Genomic DNA, 23,524 nt, shown 5'->3' with positions numbered 1-23,524 from the left:
ATTGTGAATTTCCAGTTACTGTAAATTCTATGGGTGGCAGTATATTGTGTTGCTATGCCCCAATGCTGTGGAACAACATCCCTAAAGATATCATTGCATGTTTTCAAATGCAGCTTAAAGGATTTACTCTCTCACAAAAGCTTTTATGTGATTATCTCCTGCTTCTGATTTGATTTTGTCTTTGATTTTACTGTAAAATACAATTTTAATGTACTGTATTGCAAAGCACTTTGAGATGACTGCTTTTTATTATTAATTTATTATCATATTAAAATCAAAATAGGCCTCAGGAAATGGTCACCTTAGAGAATTACTTTCTCAAGCTAACTTAGGCACCATATTTCCGAATAAAGGTCTAATAAAAACTGATTATATTTACAAAACATCACTGTGACAGGCAGCCTGCATTCTGTAAGTCAATGCATGACAGGATCCTGCTGTTGGTCATAGTGCTCCCAGATACTTGACAGTTGAGCTCCTCTTTATCTATCTTATCTGTTGCATCTTCTCAGCAGGTACTGTATGTGTTGTAACTGGTCAGAGAGCTATTACAGCTCACCAGGGAGCTCCGAGGGACAGTCCCAGAGAGCACGAGGGTTCCCAAACTTGTTGGAGGTTCAAGCCACTGAATAAAAGAACTGCATAACCACTAACAGGTGATTGCTCAGGCAATCATAGGTGCAGACATTAGCTATAAAACCCTGCTCCAGACCACAGGAAAAGTAGGAGGATCAGAGAGACAATTGGGACAAGAAGTCAGAGCACAAACAACACAAGACTTCCACATCAGCTTCTGCTGAAGACTCCAGCAACAACCTCTACAATTCCAGCCTCAGGGCTGAAGAGTAGCTTTACTGCTACTGTAGCAACTACTTTGTCACAGTGCAGCCTGTCTATTTTATTTCCCAGCCTCATTGCTGAATAGAAATAATAGAAACTTTGCTACTATGCCAGCAGCCTTTTCCACAGTGCAGGCTGCTCATTTATTTATGCTTATTTTTTCCATCCTTAAGGCTAAAGAGCAGCTGCTATTGCCACAGCCACTTTGCCACAGCGCCAGCTATTTATTTTATCCCACTATACCCTTGTAACTGCAGATCTGTCTTACGGCTGCTTACTAAATCACTGTGCTGAAGACCGGCTGTGCTATCACTGAAATGGCAGCTTGTTTACAGTCCTCATTCCAGACAATAAACCACCATTTAACTTTTAAGACTTTTGTGGGGTGTGTCTGTGACTGGTGCCCCACCTGAAGTCTATGCATTTGTTGTGACCCATCCCATGCATTTCAGCTCAAAGTATAAAATTGACAAGTGATTTTTCTTTTCTGAGGCATGTAATCAAATAGCAGTACTTTGTCAGGGGCAAAGATGCCATACAGATTGCATTGATGTCTCAGAGCACCAGTGGCAAACTCTACTGAAGTGGCGAAGGGCTACAGAAAACCTTTTACTGAAGACTTATAAGCTATGGTTCTGGAGATGCCTTCTGGGAGCAATAGCCTACATGACTTTGGACAGTTCCTCCAGCGTCTTTAACAAAAATGTCTAATTCTTTTGTCAGGTCTGTAACATTGAGCAGATGCAATATAATGATGATTTCCACAGCAGATTCTGTTCTTGAGTAATATCTGAGGGTCATCAAGAAAGTTTTCTCTAATACAACAATCATGTATACATTGGTTTAGATGTATCCTGGTTTACAGAAAAATAAGTGTCAGTAGAAGGACTTTACTGATGTCACTCATAATCAGCACTGTTTCCCCCAGGAATAGAGGCAGAGCTGTAGATGTTACAGACCGAAGACCAAAGGCACAATAGTCCAGAGGGAGTGGTCCACTCACTACATCTCGGGCACAGGAGAGGCTGGCACAGTACAGCACCAGCCCAAAATGAAACTGTCCACCAAAGTCCACCAACTGGAATGCGGGAGCTACAGCTTCTGGGGTGTCTCTCTCTTCTGCACTGGAGTGGATTCCTGTGGCCGGGCTCCTTGGGGAAAGTTGCATGGGATAGGAGAACAGCCCGCTGGAGTCTCCCGTTGTTCAGGCAGGTGAAATAGTAGCATAGAAAGGGGATGTAGAGGGAAACACTAATGTAGAATTGGGATGAGCCACCAAAGACTAGAGCTGTGCTTAGTCCAGAGGACATCTCAGTGTGGAGAGGTCCAACCTCCCAGGCTGGGCAGGAAATTCCTTGGGCTGTCCGAGGGGACCAGGAGCCAGTAAGCTCAAGACGCAAACCCTTCAAAGACCAGGCCAGGCATACACTATCAGCTCAGTCTCCTGGAAGATAGCCATGAACCTGGAGCGGATGGAACTGGATTCCCAGGCACCATCTAGACCAGGCCAACAAAGACATTGGGTGAGGTTCCCTCTCAGCCACTGGAATCCTCTGGAGAGCACAGTTACAGGCAATCTCCCAGGTGGAGCTGAAGGGAACTGGAAACCAGGAACAACAAGGGCTTCACTGAGATGCAGGAAGGTGGCTAAGGAATGGAGTGAAATTATCAATGTTGGAGGGGAAGCAGCAGAGGGATTTAATACTGTCAGAGCACATGCTGCAGTGAGAGATCTACAGCAACTAAAGCCAGGTGCTCCTAATAACCTGGTGGCTATTGAAACTGCCATACTCTCCGCTCAAGAGCAGTGAGGACAAGCGTAATAATGTCATTACAAGCTTAGAGGTGCCCACTCAAAGGCCATGGTGGCTGGCTTTAAACCAACCAAGTCCAGCAACAGTACATTGTTAATTGGCGGAGCACTGTTGCTTGCAGAATCTAGATCATGATCAGCTGAAAATAATAGAATTGATAATATAGTCCAGGCCAATTCTCAGAGCTAATACCACAGTATTATACAGTTTTAACTTAATTATTATGAGTAACTTAATTATTACTGCCAAGAATTGTCAGGGACACATACTCCCCTCCTCAATCAGCACAAAGCATGTGACTCAAATTTCTTTACAGCACTTCCACTGGTGAGGGGGAGGTTTTTGCTGTGCAAGCAATTCTAGAGTTATATTCAGTAAGTGAAATTCATTGAGGACAGCAATGAGAATAACTTGGAAAAACAGATTGCTTTAATGCTTGTGATTTTGTTTCAGTGAAGAAATGAAAGATGTATATTATTCCTGACTTCTCTCTTACTTGCACATTTTTCAGGTTGTGCATTCTTCCACAGAAACCTTAATTCCATAAAAAGAAGCTGTGCTCTCCCTTGCTCTCCAGATGGATTAATTTTGGTTAGCTTTGGCAATTGTGTCTTAGTGATTCTATAAAAGATTAAATACCTTGTGAAGTTTACAGACATTGACATATAAAATGGTTTTACATGTGCCAGGCTAGAGACTTTTTCAAACTTCAAACACTAATAAAATGACAAAATGCCCTAGTTTCAATGAACAATTTTCCTTAAGTCTTTAAGCAGATTAGGGTGTGTTTATGTGATCCACATCAGCCACCCTTGAGTTATTTATTGGCTATTCCCACAGTGGGGGGCTAATTGTCCCAATACTGAAACCACAACTCTTTATGGAAAATGATTTACGAGTTAAAGATTTATTGCAAGTAGTTTCCATGGAGTTTCAAAACAATGGAAATCATGTGTTTGGTCTAAATCAAAGCTATCTTACAGCCTCCTCTTCAGATTTATATTGAAAGAAATGTTAGCACAAAACATTTAAGAATGTGCTTACTGTACTTATAAGAAGACATTCCTGTGAAATGTTGCCATAGACATATCAGGTTATTCATTGATTTTAGTGAAGCAAGAAGCTGGGACCCCACAATGGATTGAATGTGCTCTAGAAATTAACCCAAATTCCCTTTCAGAGCCGCTGCACAGTGAATTCAGTGGGGCCGGCTGAAAACACAAGCATCTCCACCTGCAGGAGAGTCACAACTGTGACAGCTTTTTGTCCTCTTCTATGTGCCTATTGACCATTGCCATGGCATGGTGATATGATCGAAAAAGGACACAAAAGGGCAGCCAAAAAAAGAAAGTGGAACAATAGCTAAGGCAGGGAAATAATTTCAGTCTATTAAATGCAACTTAGGAATTGCCTTACAGCATATCAAGTGTTTTAGTTCATTCATTGTATTTAAGAATCTATTTATTTGCAGTTGTTTGTTTTTTACAAAGTACTATATTCACTTTTTAACTCTTTGCCTCACCTCCACTTGCTTTATTAATTTCACATGATGGAGGAGTTGCATCAACTCTACTCACCTGTGGGGGGGCTGTAAAGTAGAACAAGCAAGAACTGTCTGATTTCAAAAGACAATATAGTTGTTAACTCTAAATTGTAATCAGAAGGACTAATGTCTTAAACAGACATGTCATAATTTTTAAAAGTGAAAAGAAAAGCTTGTGAAAAACGCTGGAAGCCAGAAGCCTGGGTTAACAAAAATATGTTGAAGATGTGAAAATAAAACCATAAATTCGTAAAGAGATACATAATGGAGCAGGTCGCATTTTTCTCTCTGGATCAAAGTTATACAATTAGATCCCAAATGTATTTTTGCTAGCTCAACTATAAAAGATGTTTTCTTTCCATCTACAAAGTTGATCCAAGGTTAAGTGTGGTGTTTGGAAAAAAAATTAAGCATATTTCTCCAGTTCAGCTTTTTTTTAAGCTGCAACTTTAAAACAAAGTAAAAAAATATCCAGACCAAGATTAAATCAGAAATTTGACCCTCCGGCCATCCGAAACGTACACTTGGCACTTGATGGTTGGCTTTAATTAAATAAGCCTCTGGCACATGCCAGGCTGCTGTTAAGGGCAGGGTTTGATATTTGCAACTAGTCAGTAAATTGACTTTTTGACTTAATCCTGGCCCAAAGCAGACAGGAAGGAATAATTATTTGCATGTTGGCATAGCTCATATCACCAATCACAACTGAAGTCACAAGTCGCCAATTACAACTGAACAGTGATATGAGCATTGACCGCTGCTATACATTATATTAAGGTATTTCTTTGTGATTTTATTTCCTAGTCCAGATACTTGAGCAGAACCACAATGCAGACATCCCCTCTGTTTGCACCATATACATTTGGAGTGGAAAACCCCATTTCTCTACCCTACATGAACACAAGGTACCTACAATCAAATGTTCCAATCCAGAATTCACCCCTGATGCAAACTCTGATTTCAAAGTATATAGTTTTCTCTAGTAGAGAGTCATTTAATGACCTATAGAGTTAAGTACTGCCTTTTCCATCTCAGACAGTTCCTCTAATATGTTGGATAGATGATTTAGCACAGATCTGTCTGCTGGAGGATGATTTCCCTTTAGACACTTTTTAGTCATCACTGATACACAGGCTTACCTTGGGTAGATAAAAGCATGTTTACTTTACTCAGAGGTTACTCACAAAATTGCATTAAATCCCATAATATACTATATGATCTATTTAGTACAGGATGTTTAAGATTTTGGTAAAATTAATTATGCTCTTTTTATCAAATTATAATTCTCATCTTCTTAGAACAGCTATAACAGACGTGTTTATAGGGTTTTCCCCCAGGGCTTTTACAAGACTGTACTGGCTCTCCAGAAGATTTTAATAGAACAGTGCATTTTTAAAATTCATAAGGATCAATAAACTAAATTAACTGAATCACTATTTTATTATTGAATAAAAGAATAAATTTAAATAATGATACATGCCCAATGGATTAACATTGAGTTCATTTATTAACATGGCTAACACAAAGGCTTCAGAGAATTGCTCCTATTTCGCTGTGTTCACTCTTTAGCCCAGGAGGGAGAGTGATACTCAACATCCTCAACATCTTCTGTTTCTATGGCAACATTGCCTCCCTCCCCCCTTCTTTCTGCCCTCCTACACGCTCTCTTCCTACGCCACCTCCTTTTCACATCCCATCTCCAGGCAGCGACCTCCTTGCACTGAGAGAGACACCCAGATAACGGCATCATTCAAAGAGGAAATACCAAAAATATATATAAAAATGGCGCTCATCCCTTCCCAGGTTTTAAGGCTAGCGATCCTTCTATCGTATTTCTCCATCCTCTGCAATTATAAAGCCATTGACATGCCTGCTCACCAAACTTACGGTGGTAGCTGGAAGTTTTTAACATTCATAGATCTGGTAAGTGTTCGTTGTTCTCGGGTGTTATTCACCACTCACTCATCTAGAGCGTCCCGTTTTCGATGGTAGCCTCATTGCTTCAACTCCTACATACCCTATTGGAGAACCAGGCCTGTTAAAGAGGATTTATAACGTCTTTTCTTTCTTAAGGTTTGATTCCTTTTATATACACGTAGGTTCATACACACAAAAAACACATTTAATTGAGCCCGTTGCCATTCATTGATTTATTCCCTTTTAATATCAGTGTTTTTTAAAAGGTGCAGTTTTCATCTTTAATGATCAGACGTCCTGTCGGGTGCCTTTCTCATCTCACGGGGGAGCAGGGTGTGGAAGGGTATTTTTGTCATTAGGCTACTCGAAAATCGTAATAGATTAATACAATTGCTTATGTATTACCTTATATTACTTTCCGCACATGTTAAAAATCGGCAGTGAAAGACAAAAGACAGTCAATAAGGTTTGGCGTTATCCACGGTAACGTTCTCAGGTTAGTGGAACTGAAATAAATAGTATTTCAGATAATAGTATTTCAATTAAACGTATACTTTATTATATTGTTGAATGTATTTTAATTTTATTTAATGGTAATTGTTTTCCGCAAGATTAGCTGCAACAGACGATGTGATGTGTAAACTATGAAAAACTATTTTTCCCAGAAACGTGCATAAGTTGAAAACGGGAGGCTGTTCTTGTACTGTTTAAGGAATGGTTATTTTCTAATTCTGAATTAGACTGTTTTTTATTACAAAATTAAATGTATTTCTGTAGCTGCATTTTATTCCTAATAGACAGTTGCTGTCACCACAAAGGATGGAGTAGTGTTAAGCACAAAGCTACTTTAAACAAAGAAATATGCACTAAGCAGAATGGTCCCCCTTTTAATGTATCTTCAGACTACTGCACCACTGCACTGCTATTGCTCAGTTGTAAATCCAAAAGTTAGCCTGAAAGTAACTGTGGTGATTAATTAACAATCAATGTATCAGATAATCAGTGTTGGATCATTGTTATTTCAGTGCTCAGTTGCAGCCAGTTCTTCATTAAAAATAAAAATAAAAATGTGAAAAAGGTGTAATATAAACAGATTGTCACAGTTAATCTTGTAGAGTTATCTAGATTGCTTTGAATTGACTATAGGTAGGTCCTCTTAATTTCTTAAGTGTTTCATCTAAATGTCACGTACAATTCTAACCTAAAAATGCTGTAATCCAAATACTTTCTTTCAGTTTTGCAAAATCAATAGCTTATCCATCCTGCTTATTTTAAACTCACGTTTATAAATTAAGTTGTTGTTCATTTTTCTATAATATTATCTCTCTTGCTGATTTGTAGCTAAAACCTAGGAAACATCAAGAAAACTCAATTACTTACTACATATCAACAATACAGTGTGTCCAACATCAATATCTTCAACAAGTCAATTTTACTGAATTTTCTGTTTTACGAAGTCTAAAATTATACAAAAGTATCAATGGACGTCCCACCTATTTTATGTATTAATAATGTTAATAATAAATAACATTGTTAAATATTCCAAAGAAATACCAAAATGAAATAACATTTTCCAATTGATTTAATCAGTTTGATGAGTAAAGTGAAACCTACTACACCAGTATAGTAATAGGAACACTACACTGTAAAGAGGCACCATCTTTCGGATGAGACATAAAAGCAAGGTTCTGACTGTCAGTGGTCATTAAAAATCCCGGGCTATTTATCCAAAAAAGAGTAGGGGTGTTACCCTGGTGTCCTGGACAAATTTCCCATTGGCCTTTGCCGATCGTGGCCTGATAATCCCTATTGATGAATTGGCTTCAACACTCTGTTCTCCTCCCCACTGATAGCTGGTCTGTGGGGAGTGTTCTGGCACACTATGGCTGTTTTTTTATCATCCAGGTGGATGCTGCACATTGGTGGTGGAGGTGGGGAGTGTTCTGGCACACTTTGGCTGTCTTTGTATCATCCAGGTGGATGCTGCACATTGGTGGTGGAGGGGACCCCGTTACTGTAAAGCGCTTTAGGCAGAGTGGAATAAGGAATAATTATCTCATATTATTGATCCAAAGATTTCATCCATTTATTCTTGCACTTAACTAAATACCCTAATATATTTTAAGATTTTATTCTTCCCATCATTGATAAGAAGATGAAAATGATGTATCAACATAAACACCTGAGACCTAAGACTTTTTCATCCACATTTTCGTGTGTGATCTTTCTCATCTTAAATTTGTTGTTTATGTATTTGGTACCACAGATACCTCTCTCTACCAGTATATAATAAATGTAATTTGCTAGACTTTTCCCCCAGCCTGAATTAGTGAAATTAATCATATTTTATTTTTGCTGCACCACGTCTGTTTTGGTAAACCTAACCCAATTTTGGTATCACCTGTGGTCTTGAGTCCAAAAAGTTCATGCCTTCTAAATTCATTTCAAATTATGAAAACACTCAGTTGAGAAGATGCATGGATTAGCCCGGTCTATTTGTAGTTTGATGAGTCTTTGGTTTTATTAGGTTGATCTAAGGGATAACTGTCTGTAAAATGATTATTTGTAGCGTATTGGAAAATACCAAATATTTACACAGCACAACAATTTGCCATTTTAGATCAAACGTATAAAGTCGTAACAAAGTGGCATTTGTAATTGATAATATATATACAATAGAAATTACAAGCGCAACATGAGTACAGGTCTGTAAAAGAAAAATGTCTTATGCTGAAAGGAGATAGATGAATATGCTGCATAACATATGCCGCTTGAAGATGACAAACACAACTCCATACCCCACAATTATTTCCATAATTCATCAATTCGGAACATCACTCCCGAAGAGCCTACAGTCAAATGGTCGTTTTCTGAGTTTTATGAGTTTTGATAACATTCAAAGTCAGTTTGTACTGTACCAATGCTTCTACTTCTGAAAATAATATTACTGTCCAGCTTAGTGCCTTTCACCTTGTAGAATTTCATGCTGGCTTTCCTCGTCAGTTTACCGAAACAATAATAACTAAAATAAGACCTGCATTCGGTTCCCACATGCTGTGTTTTGCTTTGATCAAAATTTGCAGTTCTCTGTCCCTTTGTCAGGCTCATCATCAATGAATTATTAAGATCTGGAATTGTAACCTCACGCCTTAAATGTCCTTCTGTTGAAGAAGCAGAACTAAAGACTCCAGCCTTCTCAGTAATTATCAACCGATAACTAATTTACCAATTTGTGCAGAAATCTGAAACAAGGTGCCGCTGTTCAGTTGCAAGCTCAATTTTTGGCAAATTAATTGTATGAGTCCTTTCATTCTGGGCTCAAATTGCAGCATAGTAGAGACAAGGCCCTTGTTCAAGTTTCTAATGAGTTCCTACCGGTTTCTTTTTAAATCCATCCTTCTCAAGCCGGACCTCAGTGTTGCCATGGATAATGTTCATCATACTTTACCTGCTGAAAAGATATAAAAGATTGTTTCTGGAATGCTGGTGGAATTTTGGTTAACATTTTATGAAACTGCGAAGGAACAAGTAAAGGTTTATTCCATGCTTCACACACCTGTACATTTGCGCTCTATGGACTCTGGCATTCCTCCAGTTTCGAAAACAAGGCTCTGAACGCCCGGATACTCTATGTTCTGTTGCTTCAGGGCTGTGGAATGGGCTCTCAGCCCAAGTCAGATCTTGCGAGTGAGTCAGCAATTTCAAATCCTGTCTTATACCTTTAAATTCTGTTTTATTTACTCTATTATTTTACATTTTGTAAACCTTTTCTTGTTTGATATACTGTAAAGCGACTTGAAATCTTGTATCATGAAACATGCTTCAAAAAGATCATACTTTGTCTTAATCAAATGCAAAGCCTACACTGTTCTGAAGTGGAATAGGAAATGGGTTCCACACTATAAAGCACTTTCAGATACAAGATAGCTAATATTCACATCCAGATATCCTGTTGCATGTGCTTTGGGATTGGTGCTGTTTCTGTTAATTCTGGCAATGAATTAATTTTCACAATGTTTTTGATGCAGTATTAACAAAGCACATGGTTGTATTGAGATTAATGTAGGGATTTATATTTGGAATTTCCCCATGAATTTTAACATCTGTAATAGCAGTTAACCTTTTCAGTGGGGGAGGTAGAACCATCAAGTATCCACTTCTGTGTTAGATGTCATGTTTGCAGAGTAGTTTATTGTTTTGTATAAGGAAAATAAGTCCAACTAAAAAATCTTAATCTTATGACATTCTGTATTCAAATCTTGCTACATAATAAATCTTTATGTATGTAACACCATACAGTATGTTCTTCTGTATTTCATTTATGTGTTGAATGTATTCCTATTGTATGGCAACTTTAAAATTGTAATTTCTGTTTTTAGTTTTAGTCAACGTTACTCATTGCTTGACTGTATTTTTACCTTTTCTTCCTTTGCTTTCAACTACTTCCTGAATAAATACTGCAGTCCTTTGGATTGTAATTTTGTCCTTTAAAAAGTAGTTACATAATAATTGATAAATGTATTGCATTACCAGAATGACACTAGCGTTGCTTTCTTACAACTCTTGGGTTCAGGAACCTTCAACCTGGTCCAGAGCACCCTCTGTGTGGAGTTTGTATGTTCACCCCATGCCAATGAGGATTTTCACAGGTTCTCCAGTGTCCTTCTAAAGTCCAAAAATATGTTGTCTAGACTAATTGGCATTTTTGTCCCCCATGTTTTTGTGACCTGCTTTGTGCACAAACAAGTTAGGCTCCATCTGACCATGTTTCTGTGTTGGACTAAGTGGTTACTGGAATGGATGAATGACATTTTCTGTTATATTGGGAAAAAAAACAATTAACTTGTTTGCAAGGAAGACTTAATTCTTTCACATTCAGACTTGATGAATCTTATCAGAAACTGGCTAGCTTGATATGCGGTTTTGAACATTCTAATTCATTACCATACGAATGTGGTGTAGCAGTGTCTGTAAGAATTATTGTGAATCAAGACAATTAATATGAAGGCATATTGACATACAGTATTGGGCAAAAGCCTATACTGTACATGCTGTGGTTCACTAGATCTAAGCAATAAATCTGACAAGTGCACTGTGGCATTGTTTTGTTAGATTACTACAAATTTCTTTGGCCCACTGACTAAGATTTTACACAGACAACATTTTTTTTTCAACTTAGACGTCACCTGCATGTACTTTAACTGCAATATCCTCGCCTGAGGCATTGGAGTAGCACAATGCCTTCTTAAGGACAGTTGAGCTCCCAGAGGACAATAAGCCAGAGTATGCATGCTCAACCATACAGAGGTTTATGGGACTGTGCTGCAGATAACTATAGTTTTTTTCTGTCATTGATTATCGTTCATAGGTTTCTATGTGGCATGCCCATATACTGTACAGTATATGCTTCTGTTACTATATGTATTCCCTTCTCAATCCATCAATCCTTTATCTTTTGTATGGTACCCTCTTATTGGAAATGTTTGGCTAAAAATGTTATGCTGTATCCCACTGTCCATTGTGTAAGCGATAAAGAGCCATGGAGTTTTGCTCTGTTATTAGAGTTTTGGGTCCTTTACTGCCTGTAAACTGCCTGTAAGCTGAGGGCTTGGATGCAGTATGCTCTAAAAATTGCAAACATCTTTTGCATGATGAAATGTGTGATATTGATACATTTTCCCATAAATGAACTAGCATCAGTCTGAAGTATTGTCCAGGGCTCTTGATATGTCATTGGGAATGTGTGAATGCATCAATATACATGTAAAAATTGGTGGACAACTAAATGAATAAATAATATTCAGTTTGGTGACAGAACAAAGTTTTCTGTAACTAGTTGCTTTAGTAAATTTGTCCCCCTGGTGAGTTTTTAAGGAACATTCTAAATAGTTTTTCTACAGCATACAGTAAGGACAGATGATGATTTTTTTTCTTTTTAATAGAAAACACAATGCAGGCTTCACATTCCTTTAAATGGTGCACTCTTTCTATTTTAAGAGCGTGCTACTTTTCTGTTTCAGCAGACATCAGTATTTTTTAAATGCCTGTTCCTTAAAAAGTACCCGACAATTTAGTATACTGTATTTCAAACTTTGGATTAATCACAATGGTGTAATAATGTTTGTTTGTCTATATTCATAGAGAACAGGAGAAAAGTTATGAAATTGACTAACGTGGGAGATTTTCACAGAGAACACTCTTCAAGAAATATGGAGCACAATGCAACATTTTGTACTACCCTAAGGATATCTGAAGGACATGGTAACACAATTGGGAGTTTTGTGTGCTGTGTTTAAATTGGGAGAACATTATTTTTGTGAAGTCATAATAAAATGAGAAGGATGGGATACAAAGAGAAAGGAAATGTGATTGTTTTGGACCAGTCATTGGTGATAGATATTTTTGCTAGGGGATATTGATCAGTTGTAAGATACACTTTCCAGGTATAGGGGACATGGAGTGATGTAGAAAGCTAGGTTGCGAGTAATTTGTAAGAAGGCAGCAAGCAATGAGTAGATCTTCACAACATGCAGTACTGTACAAAGTTATTGGTTTGCAAAATATATTATCACATAAAAGCGATAAAAAGAGGAGTATGATCTGTTGACTGTGTTCCATAATAATAACAGAACCATTGTAAATGAGGTATCCACTTTGCACTGTCTGCCATGTTTTGTAAAATTATAAAGCTTAGTTGCATTTTAATGATTCTTCAGTGACATCACAGTATTACAAGGTAGAGTTAATATCTCACATTAGTGTTCACTGGATTAAAATACCTTTGTAAACATGAACAGATTTGTAAAACAATGAAGGTCTTGGAGTTGTTACATCAAAGTCACATTAATGTTCAGTTTTCAGAAATGTAAACATTTTTTAAAAAATGTAAAGTTACTGCGCCTAGAATAAAAACCATACTATTTGAATCCTGACTTTAGTGTAAAAGCTCTCCATGTGGCCTGTGAAAGGAATCATTAAAGGTTATTTTTAGGCCATTGTCTTTTATAACAATATATGCTTTTGTAGTCTGCTAACAATGTGAGTTTTGTAACTTTATAAACTAGTTTAGATGTACAGTACCTATAGAAAGTTTTCACATCCTTTTCAAAGTAACACATTTGGTGGCCTAACAGCCTGTAATCAAGACACATTAAATCAGAATGTATTTTACCTTTATTTACACATTTTACATTTTATTTATACACAAACTCCAAATAAAAAAATACTCAAACATTTTGCAAAACCTAGAAAAAGAGTTGGATAGGTATCACACTCCTGAGTTACTTCTTGATGGAAGCACCTTTTGCTTGAATTACACGCATTATTCTGGTTGGATACGTTTACATAAAAGTAGCACACCTAGATATAGCAGTGTCTTTCCACTCCTTCTTACAGAACCATTAAGTCTGATTGAGAGAGGACTGTGGTAAATTCCAATCTTCAGGTCCTTCCATAGAGTTTCAGTTGTTTTGAGGTCAGGGCTCTGACTGGACCACTTGAGGATCTTTACCTTTTTGTTCTTTAAAAACTCTACTGTTGCTTTGTCGGTTGGCTTATGGTCATTGCCATGTTGAATAGTACACTTCAGTTCCCAGTTTCAGTTTTCTTATGCAGGTGTTCCTCAAGGACATTTCTCCATTCATTTTTCCTTCTGTCTTGGCAAGTGCTTGCTCATGAAAAACAGCCCAGGAAGATGACGATGCCCCTACAATTCTTCACAGTAGGGATGGTGTTCTTTGGCTGATGGGCTGTGTTAGTTTTGAACCAAGCATAGTACATTGTGAGAATGTTCAACAAATTATGTTGAGATGCTATGTTGAATGTTCGGGAATTTTTTTTTTCACATGGAGATAGTGTGTTAAAATGTCTAAATATAATGTGTGATGTGTAAAGAGTGAAATAAATTCTGATTTAATGCGTTTTGATTTGTTAGGTCACAAAATGTGTTACTTTGGATAAGGTGTGTAGATTTTCTATAGGCCCCGTGTATCTGTCAGACAGTAACTACAAATACATCCTTTAACCTCTTTTGAACACACCCACTGTGTACTACATGATACTAAAAATGGGAGTGAAAAAACTGGAAAGTGCAGTGATGTGTTCATTGCAACTCTTGTTTTATCCCTGAAGTCGAGGTGCTGCACTGGCTGGAGTCAGACTCAGCTGTGCCTCGGACGTCAGAGGAAAGAGGTTCAGCTCAGTGGTGTGTGAACTGCTGTGGCAGGAGAGCTCCCTAAGGAAGCACTGACTTCCCGCATGCTCGCTCCCAGATCTGATTACCTCACTCCTTCCACAGTGGCGCGTGGGGCAGATAAAAGCATTGTCAAATGCCCAAAATGATTTCCCAGTTGTCCCTTCAGAGGCAGCTGTTACGCGTAGAATGCTACACGATGTGGAGCATGGTACGCAGAAATGATTTGGAAGACGCCATAAATAAACATGGAAAATGTTCGCTGAGGAATTTTTTTCTTCACTCCCAAGGGCTCAATTCTCGGTGTGAGGCCCCAGTGTATTAGATAAGAAGATCTACGAGCTTTTACAGCATTTTACTGTTTTCTCACATTCACAGCATTTTTAGGCAACGAAGATGACTTTCTGCTCTGTGTTTTAACTGGGTACAGTACGTGGTGGGTGTCATTTTTCTGATTTTTAATAACAAGAAAGACAAGAAATCTTGTGGAGAAGAGCTTGAACTATTGTTAAACAAAGTCTACAAGCTTCGGTAGCTGTGAATATAAGTTTCATTAAATGCAGTAAAACCATTCAGTAAATGATGAACATTTTAGGTCTCAAAGGAGTGTGTCTGTAGTCAGGAAATGTGTGAGACAGGGCTAGTAAATATTTTCTAATTAGTTTAGCGATTCTCATTCAAGTTAAATATCTGAAGAAAAGATGAAAATCCACCACAAATGAGCGCAGAATTCATCTAACAGATTATAATTCTGTTTTTGACTGAACTAAAAGTCACTGTACAGAAAATAATAGCTCTCTTTGTAAAGGAAGAACTGGGACGTAGTAATGGAAATCCCCACTCCTAGTATTTTCCAAAGTACAGTGCAAAGGCATTTATTTTTAACTGGTTGGATAGTTTGTGTTTATTTTAAAAGCATTACTCTTGTTACAGTATGCCATATGTTGTATGTTTTCTTTTCAGAACTGTGATAAAATTATATTTATTTTCAATCGTTCTTCTTCAGTTCATATGAAAAAAGAAAAGGCAAATCCAGTTTGAACCTTCATCGAAAACACTATAATCAAGCTGTTAATTTTAATGTTAAAAAGCTTTCTGTATTTTTTTTAATTGTAGATAACAAATACAATACAGAACAATAAGAATACTGTCCTCATCATATAACCCCCAAATCACTGGTACTTATTCCAAGTTAACCCTGACACTACGAGGCCGAACGATAAAAATCTGAAAATAAATAAATAAGATCTAAATAAAAATAGAATTTAACAATGCCAAGGCAGAGAGTTCCAATGAATTGCCAATATCCTTCAAACCATAGCTATTATTGCTGCTGTGAGGGACAAAGGTCAAGTTATTATTCAGCTGGAGCACCAGGTGTGAGCATGGAATATTCTTGTATCAAAAAGCAGACAACTACACCCATCCACATTTTGCCAGTCATGAAAGCATGTGTAAAATGTTCAGTATTGAGTTCGACAAACAACATAAAGTCTGGGAAGAAAGCTTAACTGAATCAGGTATTAATCAGTTATTAAAAAATAAATCAGGAATTTTGGGAATTCCTAACTGAATCAGGATTTTCGGAAGTCAAAATATCGTCCCAGGCAATTTAGGGTCTCAAAAATAGTCCCAGGTAATTTTGACATTCAAAACCCTCAAAAAAAAGTTTTTTCTGGAGCCCCGAACAGAAAGACAGAGACCGAGGAAACCCGTTCTCTGATTTGCCCCTGAAATCTATCAGAGGAATCTATGTAAGTATAATATAGACAGTCTTGTCCCCGATCAGATGTGACAGGCAGGCATTGCAAGGTGTACGTAGAAATAAAGAAGAGCCAGCTAGCTCATAGTGAAATTGCAAATCCTTTTTTGAGTGAAGGTCATTAAAAATATCAGCTAGAATGGGATTTCCTTTGTTTCTTCAGTGTTGTATAAAGAAAAGAGCGTTAACTATTAACTGTAAGGCATTTATGGTTATGGATAATAGAAGAATAGAAATGCCTTATCTTCTCTGATTTTTTAATCTTTCTGCTACACACCAAAATGCCATTATGGGACAAAATTCAACTTACAGATTCAAGGGAAACACCAGTATGAATCAGATCTTGAAGTCTATATGGAATATATGGACTTTCCTTTCAATGTGAATTCAAAAATTGTAAAATGTTTACATGTAATAGCATGTAAAGAAGAGTACGTCTCCAGAACAAAATATCTTAAGTGTTCAGCCAGTGGTTTAAAGTAGGTATGTTTTCTCCATAGTAAAATGTTTGGAAGTAATGCAGTAATTGCATGGAGCAATTGCTTCGCTTATGTAGTTTATTCCAAATAGCCATTTCTCTTGTAAAGTTTGACTTGTATTTTCTGTCTTAAATTCACTTGCCTTGAATACCACACATTTGTGTTATATGATTAGATTTTTTATTCTAGATTCTCTCCTGTTCCAGACTAAATAGACTGAGATGTGTTGATTTCTTAGTTCCAGACACTCATATGTACTGACAGTTATGCAGATCTGAATCACTGTGGAACACTTTTTCAAAAAGTTGCCTTCATTTAAGTGGATAGAAATCCAGAATGCACTCATTTTAGTATAACCGTTGGCAAACATAGTTGAAAACAGCTTGATGTATTTTCTCTTATACAACTACAAGTTCCCAGGTTTATCTACTGTACTGACTTATCCTGCAAATCTATAGGAATGATGCAGTTTTGTAAAGAAGTACTCTAAATAAGCTGAGTGGTAAATGAAGCTGGTGGATTACGAAGAATTCCACTACAGTGCTTTACTGTACATATTGTCCAGTAGTTTCATTAGAAAGAAGAAGGCTGATTGGAAGGAGATGTACAACAGATAGATACTTTATTGATCCCGTGAGGGAAATTGCAGTGCAACAGCAGCTTTACGCAGACAACACAGCCACAGTGTACGAATGATACAATAATAATAATATGTATATATAGTCTACAAGACTCATACAGTATAAATCGGTGCCCATGCATAATAGATACTATATTTATACAGTAAAGGAACAAGTAAAGGTTTATTTGATAAGGAAAACAATTGCAAGCGTTTATAGGTAGAAATCTCACAAGACACAAGTGCCTGTAAAAAACAAAATTGTATTTAAACATTTGGATCTTGGTCTTTAAGTAGTTGTCAGTATCATTGTCTATACCGTCCACAAGTCTTTTTGGAAGTAGCTTTTACTAGAAGAGTTTCTGTAACTATCATGACCTTTACAAGAAATATGCTGTTTTCTTAATAATAATAATAATAATAATAATAATAATAATAGATGGATTTAGGTTCTATAGAAAGAGTAAACTGAAAAATCAACTATATTAGGGCAAACACATATGGTAAGAGTACAAATGAAGCAGCAGAAACATTCATATGATGTAAATGACATCAGTTGAGAGGTTTCTAAATAGTTTTATAAGCTGCTGATTGAAAAGAACTAATTTCAAGTCAAAAGTCAAAATATCGTACTATAAAGATATTCTCCCCATGTGGAATGCTGTTATTTTACACACATTAAAAGAGGTGAGATCATGTGATGGGCATACCAGGATTAGATTCCCTCTTGACAACCCCCTCCCCACACACACACAATTTCTTTGTTTTCTCATTGCCTTCATCTGTATGTGTATATGATTTATCTGAGATGGCAGGCATGTGGAATAAGTTAGGCTCTTCTTGTCCTTCTCCACAAAGAGGCTGTAAGAGTTTGATCCTCCTGAACTGGCTAAGATGGCCGCTCTGGTGGAGCAATCATTGAAAGAGCAGACATGGCTTGTGAAAATTGAGATGCTAACAGAGAGTTCCTGAATTGCTCGAATAGCTGAAGATGTATGCGCACAAATGGCAGCTAGTCAGCAATTGATCTCAAAACTGGAGCTCGAATGGAGTTGGACATTCTGGAATACAAGATAATCAAGCTGGACACTTGTTTGCAGTGAAATAGCTGGCCAGGGGGAAACTGACCATGACCATCCAGTCAGACTCTTGAAAAAAAAAACATTTGAGCTGCAGCTTGCTGGAGCTCAGCTGTGATGCCTCTCAATCTGAGACTGTTCACCCTCCGGGACCTCAAAGCACAGCTCCTAACACGCATCTACAATTAAAAAATCATTTTAAACACAGTCACTGCTTTATTTCATTGACTCCTCGATTACATTTCCATGAATGAATAAAATCCTTACCCACACCGTGTGTTAAATCCTTAAAAATCGACTTGAGGCCTAAAAATCATTAGGACATGCACACTTGTCCCCTTTTCAAACCAAAAATTGTATATATTGTAATAGTGATTAAGTGTGTATTTTTTTACAAGATGTGTTCTTCTGCTATTTGATGTGTTGGGAATTTTTCCATTTGTTTGTAAAAGTGGAATTTATTTTGATTTCTTACTAGGTAAGATTTTCTTTTCTCTGATTTGTTTTACTACTGTACGGGAGGAATGCCTTGTTATCTAGACTCAGTTTCTTGGCCATATCATACGGACTCAAGAAAGGAAGAGAATTGAGAGGGCTGGTGAAATGATGCCCCCTCTTTTTTTAGTATTTTTTGTGGGTAAAGGCTGCAATGATTCTGCTGCTCGGCACTGTGCTGGTGACAGTGATACTTTGTCATGAAGTCAGACTGAGCATTTAATATCTGTTGCTTTTATTTGGTCTCTCCATTCTCACTTAGCAGCTGCTGTTTGTACTTTATGTATTTATACCTCTTTGACATCGGAGTAGGTCTTTTATACACATGACTGATGTTTCTATTTTATCCTGAAACGTATGCATGCTACATTGATCTGCCAAATCGGCTATCCATCTAGATTTGTTACGATGGAGAAAAACAGACATTGCAATGATATAAGAGTCCCATTTGAAAACAAGATGTTTCAGTATTGCATAATAATTACTGTATGTCTGCAGAAACCAATGCAAAGGTGTCTTGATTGTATTGCATGGAGTATTCCTGTCTCTATATTGGGATTGGGGTGAGAAAGTGATGATATGAATGCTGATAAAACCCATGTACTGGACAGATCGAAACTGAAGTAGGTGAGTGCCAGGTCTCTGGCATCTACAACACTGAGAAATCATATGTGCGATCAGGGTAACACCATTTACTAGGTGTTATCCTTATATAACACACAACTGCTTTCATTTAATGAATTGGAAATCATGTTGCCTTTTTTTAAACATTAACTCCTTTTTTTTAATACTACTGCAATGGAAAGTGGCATAAATAAACATGATTTCTTTCTTTAGACACGCTGTTGAATTTTTTTCAGCCAGAAGTCAAGCCTGAACTACTATTTTAATGGGACTCAGTACAGATAAATATGAACATTTTATCAGTTCTTTACTAAATTACTGTATATAGTTTATGATCCAGAAAAAATGGATGAGGCTTGTCCAGTTTCTTCAATCAACATATTTCCCACGATGAGAGGACAGACCCCATTGTATATCCCTGTTTGAGGTAAAGGAGGCAGTTAAAGTTAATTTCCTGACATTGTTAGCATACTTAAAAGCTTAAAAGCTTGTAACAGTACAAACTGTACTGCCATGCAGAGAGGTTCTGTTCAGAGGCGTGTTAGTGCTGCCATTATACTGTAACTCTTCTCCTGAGAAAGAAAAACATTTCACATATTGTGCAAGCCATCACCCCTGTGTCTTGGATTAAATCGGTGTGGAAACTTGGAAGAATATACTACCAATGCTGTGGGTTTGGGATAGGAGATGCTGTTGTGTTGTACTGTTCTGTTTTTGCAATATGTAAATTAAAAATGGTTCACAAAAAATAAATTCAAGGGTTATAGCATTGTAATCATTAAGTTCTCTATAGCGAAGTAAATTGACCTAGTGCAATGGAATGGCCAAGGGTTTTATTAATATAATGGGTTCCATGAAATCTTGAAAAAACAACAGTGACAACAGCAGGAAATTTTATTGGGTCTACTGTGTACTGTGTACTGTATAAAAGAAAAAAATGATGTCAAGGAATGAGAAATTCCAGCCACACTGTTAGCTGGAAATAATCTTCATTAACTGTCTACATAGGGATGACTCACACTGGTTTTATTGTGCCAGTTTTATCCCTTATAGGAAATTGAAGGTCTGTGGGTTTTAAGAGATTTTTTGTGCAATAGGTCTGTTGCCCTTATTCAATTTAAAATGATCTTGAAGTGCTAAAAAATAGTTTCAAGTGCTTTCTCTAATACATTTATAGAAATTAATGGGAAATTGGATGTATTAAAACAAAATGCTGTTACAGATAAACTGTATAGACAGATTTAGAGATGCGTGGCCCATAGACAGATTTAAGATATAAGAATAATGAAAACGATTAGAATCCTGAATGGTATTTTTAGAATATCTGTCTTGGTTATGAACAAATCTTCAGAGTTTGCATACTATACATAGGTTTTAAACCAACTGTTTGAACAAGGTTGTATATAATTGTAATTTATTTGTATGTGTTCTTAAAATGCCCATCAAGATGTGGTTGTAATGATTTATGTGGTATTATAGCCAACGGGTAGTCAGTTGGCTACCTGGCTATTTAAGGTGAAGCTAAAAATGAGCTTTACTGTTGAAAATTTCACTAAACCTTTTCATAGTGTGGTGAAAAGGAATTAAGACTGATACACAAGGAGAAACACAGTGGAATCTCGATTTTCTAGATAGTTGTCCTAGATGAGCAATAATACAATTATTAAACTAGACATAGATCACCTTAATATCTTTTAACTAAACTAATCCTCCAGCCATGGGTTCTCAAACCCAGAATGATGGAGCTGGTGAAAGTAAATGTCAGTACCTCATTGACTGCAACGGCAGATGTATCAGCAACAGACTGAGACCAACAGTCATCCTAGACTCCATAGGAACAAAATCCCATTCCGTCAAGAACAATTTGAAAGCTAGGGATAACAAAAGATGAGCGCATTTGTCTTCTCTTCTAACACTGTCACAAAGCCATCCAATTATCAGTTATTAATGATGGGAGCACAAGAATGAACTCTGAGAGCTTCTGGTCATGAACTTCGTTGAAGGCAAGAAGGTCATCAGCTACCAGGAAGAGACAATAATGTTTTTCGGCAGCTGTAATTACAACTGAGAAGCCCTCTTCTGTATCCACTCTGCTCACGCACAGGCTAAAAAAAGTGTCCTAAACATAGTCTCTCTATCCTTTTTCTCGTCTTTACTATGTCTGAAAACCCACAAAGTGCTGTACTGCAATCATGTCCTTCTAAATCAGGTGATATGACATATGATGTTGCTTCCCTCAGGGAAATAGAATATGTTTTTGCCATCATCCAAAATGAGCTTATAAACCAACTTAATGATTTTCTTACTGGAATCAATGAATGCCTTATGACTATTCTTCCCATACTGGTGGGAGTCAATATTCCACTGTAATTGTTGCATACACTCTTGACACCAATGGTATCCTCCTCCTAAGTAAGAATGGGGAACATTCCTGTTAAAGAAAACGTCACACTGACCATCTCACTGGCTTTTCCCGTCTTTGTTCGTGCCCAGAGTCTCAAAGATGGCCACTTCATTCCAGAATTGGGTTGCAGCTGGTTTAGAAGTCAGAAACCTGCTGCAAATTAATCTATGTTGTTGGGTGACATACTGAATGAAACCTGCTCAGTAATACTGTCTTAAAATGGTTTTTAAGAAGTGTTTTTCAGGGGTCTTCGCCTCCAAGCTTTTTATTACTTTTTAATTCTGGATGCTCCTGAAAGAAACCACTTATAAAATTGATGCAAATGTGATGCCATCCCTGCTATGGTGAAGCTCTCACACACCTTGCATATTCTTGGATCCACCTCTTTTCAGTAGCTGCTGGCATCTCTAAGGCTGCATTTTATCGTGCAGTACTGGCTGTGCTTAATACTTTATTGATACAAACACACAAATACATTTTTCCCCTAAGAGCAGGTCTGACCTACAAGCATTGGAAATAAATTTCTTTGGCATTTTTGATTTGTTGACTGCACACATGCTGTTAAAGCCCCCAGACGATTTTGAGTACAGAACCATTTTTAAAGTTGTGGACAACCCCAATCATTTTTAATGTGCTTTTGTTGTTGTCCTACTGTCTTTGTGGCATAAGGATGTCACAGTAAGAGCTGTGATGTCCTAATGTCATTCTATGATTGTGATTTTCTAGTTCTGTACATTATGTTGGTAAAAAGATAGAACTAAGCTGAGAGGAAATGTTTTAGTCAGTGGGGTATACAGTCAGTACAGGAATGCAGAGGAGAGACTGAATTTAGGATTAGCCTCTTTCCTCAGATAACTTAATTCCTCCCTTTGTTTTCCTGACAGGTCATTCAAGCAGTTTTCTTCGGGGTGTGTGTACTGACTGATCTCTCCAGCCTGTTGATGAAAGGTAGTGAGAGTCAAGAGCAGGAGAGACAACTGAAGAAGCTCATCAGTCTGCGGGACTGGATGATGGCAGTCCTAGCTTTTCCTGTTGGAGTGGTAAGTGTTTTTGAACTGCAGATAGAAGGACAGATAAGTATTTAACGCTGCTATGGGTTCAGGACATGAGCAGCATTGGAATATACTGTAAAGGTTATGGCAGTGTCAGCTTGATAATGCTACTTTTAAATATGTTTTAATGAACTGCAAAGTTTATTACTGTGATAATTGCCTCCTTAAATGTTTTAAACCATTAGTTTTCACTTAATGTAAAAGAAACCCATTAATAATTTGGTAATTGCAAAATGTGTTAGGTTACATTTCATTAGGCTTTGTTATTTTCTTTTCACACTTTGTTTTTTCTACCTGTCACTGTTACTGAGAAAATAAAAACAAATCTGTTTTCACTATATTTTATACAGTACGCTGTATTGGTCATGGGGTACTTTCAACTCTATGGGTTCCATGTTCAATTAAAAAATCTTCATTTATTGCATATAGCTCTTTTCCAGATGCTCCAGTTAACTGCCACAGTCCAATGTCAATGGACTTTTCCCACAGTCCAATGTTTTTTCAGGTTAATTAGTGTCTCTAAATTGTCCTGCATATACTCTTGTGTGTGCCCCGTGGCGGACTGATGTAGTCCCACCTTGTTCCCTGCAAGTGAAATCGATCAAATTTGCCTGTGCATTTAAATTATTAAGGAAATGATGTTCATATAGCAGCAAAACAACACCCACAAAAGCATGCTACTCTAATCTGCCTGAAAGAAACATT

At 37.2% G+C, this 23,524-nt stretch overlaps 1 protein-coding gene across 3 annotated transcripts in view; it reads left to right on the top strand.

The window, feature by feature from the left end:
• Positions 1 to 5,866: 5,866 nt before the first annotated feature.
• Positions 5,867 to 23,524, top strand: part of aig1 (androgen-induced 1 (H. sapiens)) — a 57,382-nt gene continuing 39,724 nt past the window's right edge. Inside the window, exons 1-2 of one of the 3 annotated variants that reach the window (XM_069198188.1) lie at positions 5,867 to 6,120; positions 22,652 to 22,807. In XM_069198188.1, the coding sequence (XP_069054289.1) occupies positions 5,980 to 6,120; positions 22,652 to 22,807 (297 nt within the window). In that variant the 5' untranslated portion in view covers positions 5,867 to 5,979. The remainder of the gene's footprint in view (positions 6,121 to 22,651; positions 22,808 to 23,524) is intronic. The other 2 variants (XM_015339118.2, XM_015339117.2) reach the window with 2 other exon arrangements.

The sequence above is a fragment of the Lepisosteus oculatus genome, chromosome 2 (genome assembly GCF_040954835.1).
Source record: "Lepisosteus oculatus isolate fLepOcu1 chromosome 2, fLepOcu1.hap2, whole genome shotgun sequence".
In the NCBI taxonomy this organism is placed as follows: domain Eukaryota; kingdom Metazoa; phylum Chordata; class Actinopteri; order Semionotiformes; family Lepisosteidae; genus Lepisosteus; species Lepisosteus oculatus.
This window is presented reverse-complemented; position numbering and strand designations above follow the sequence as displayed.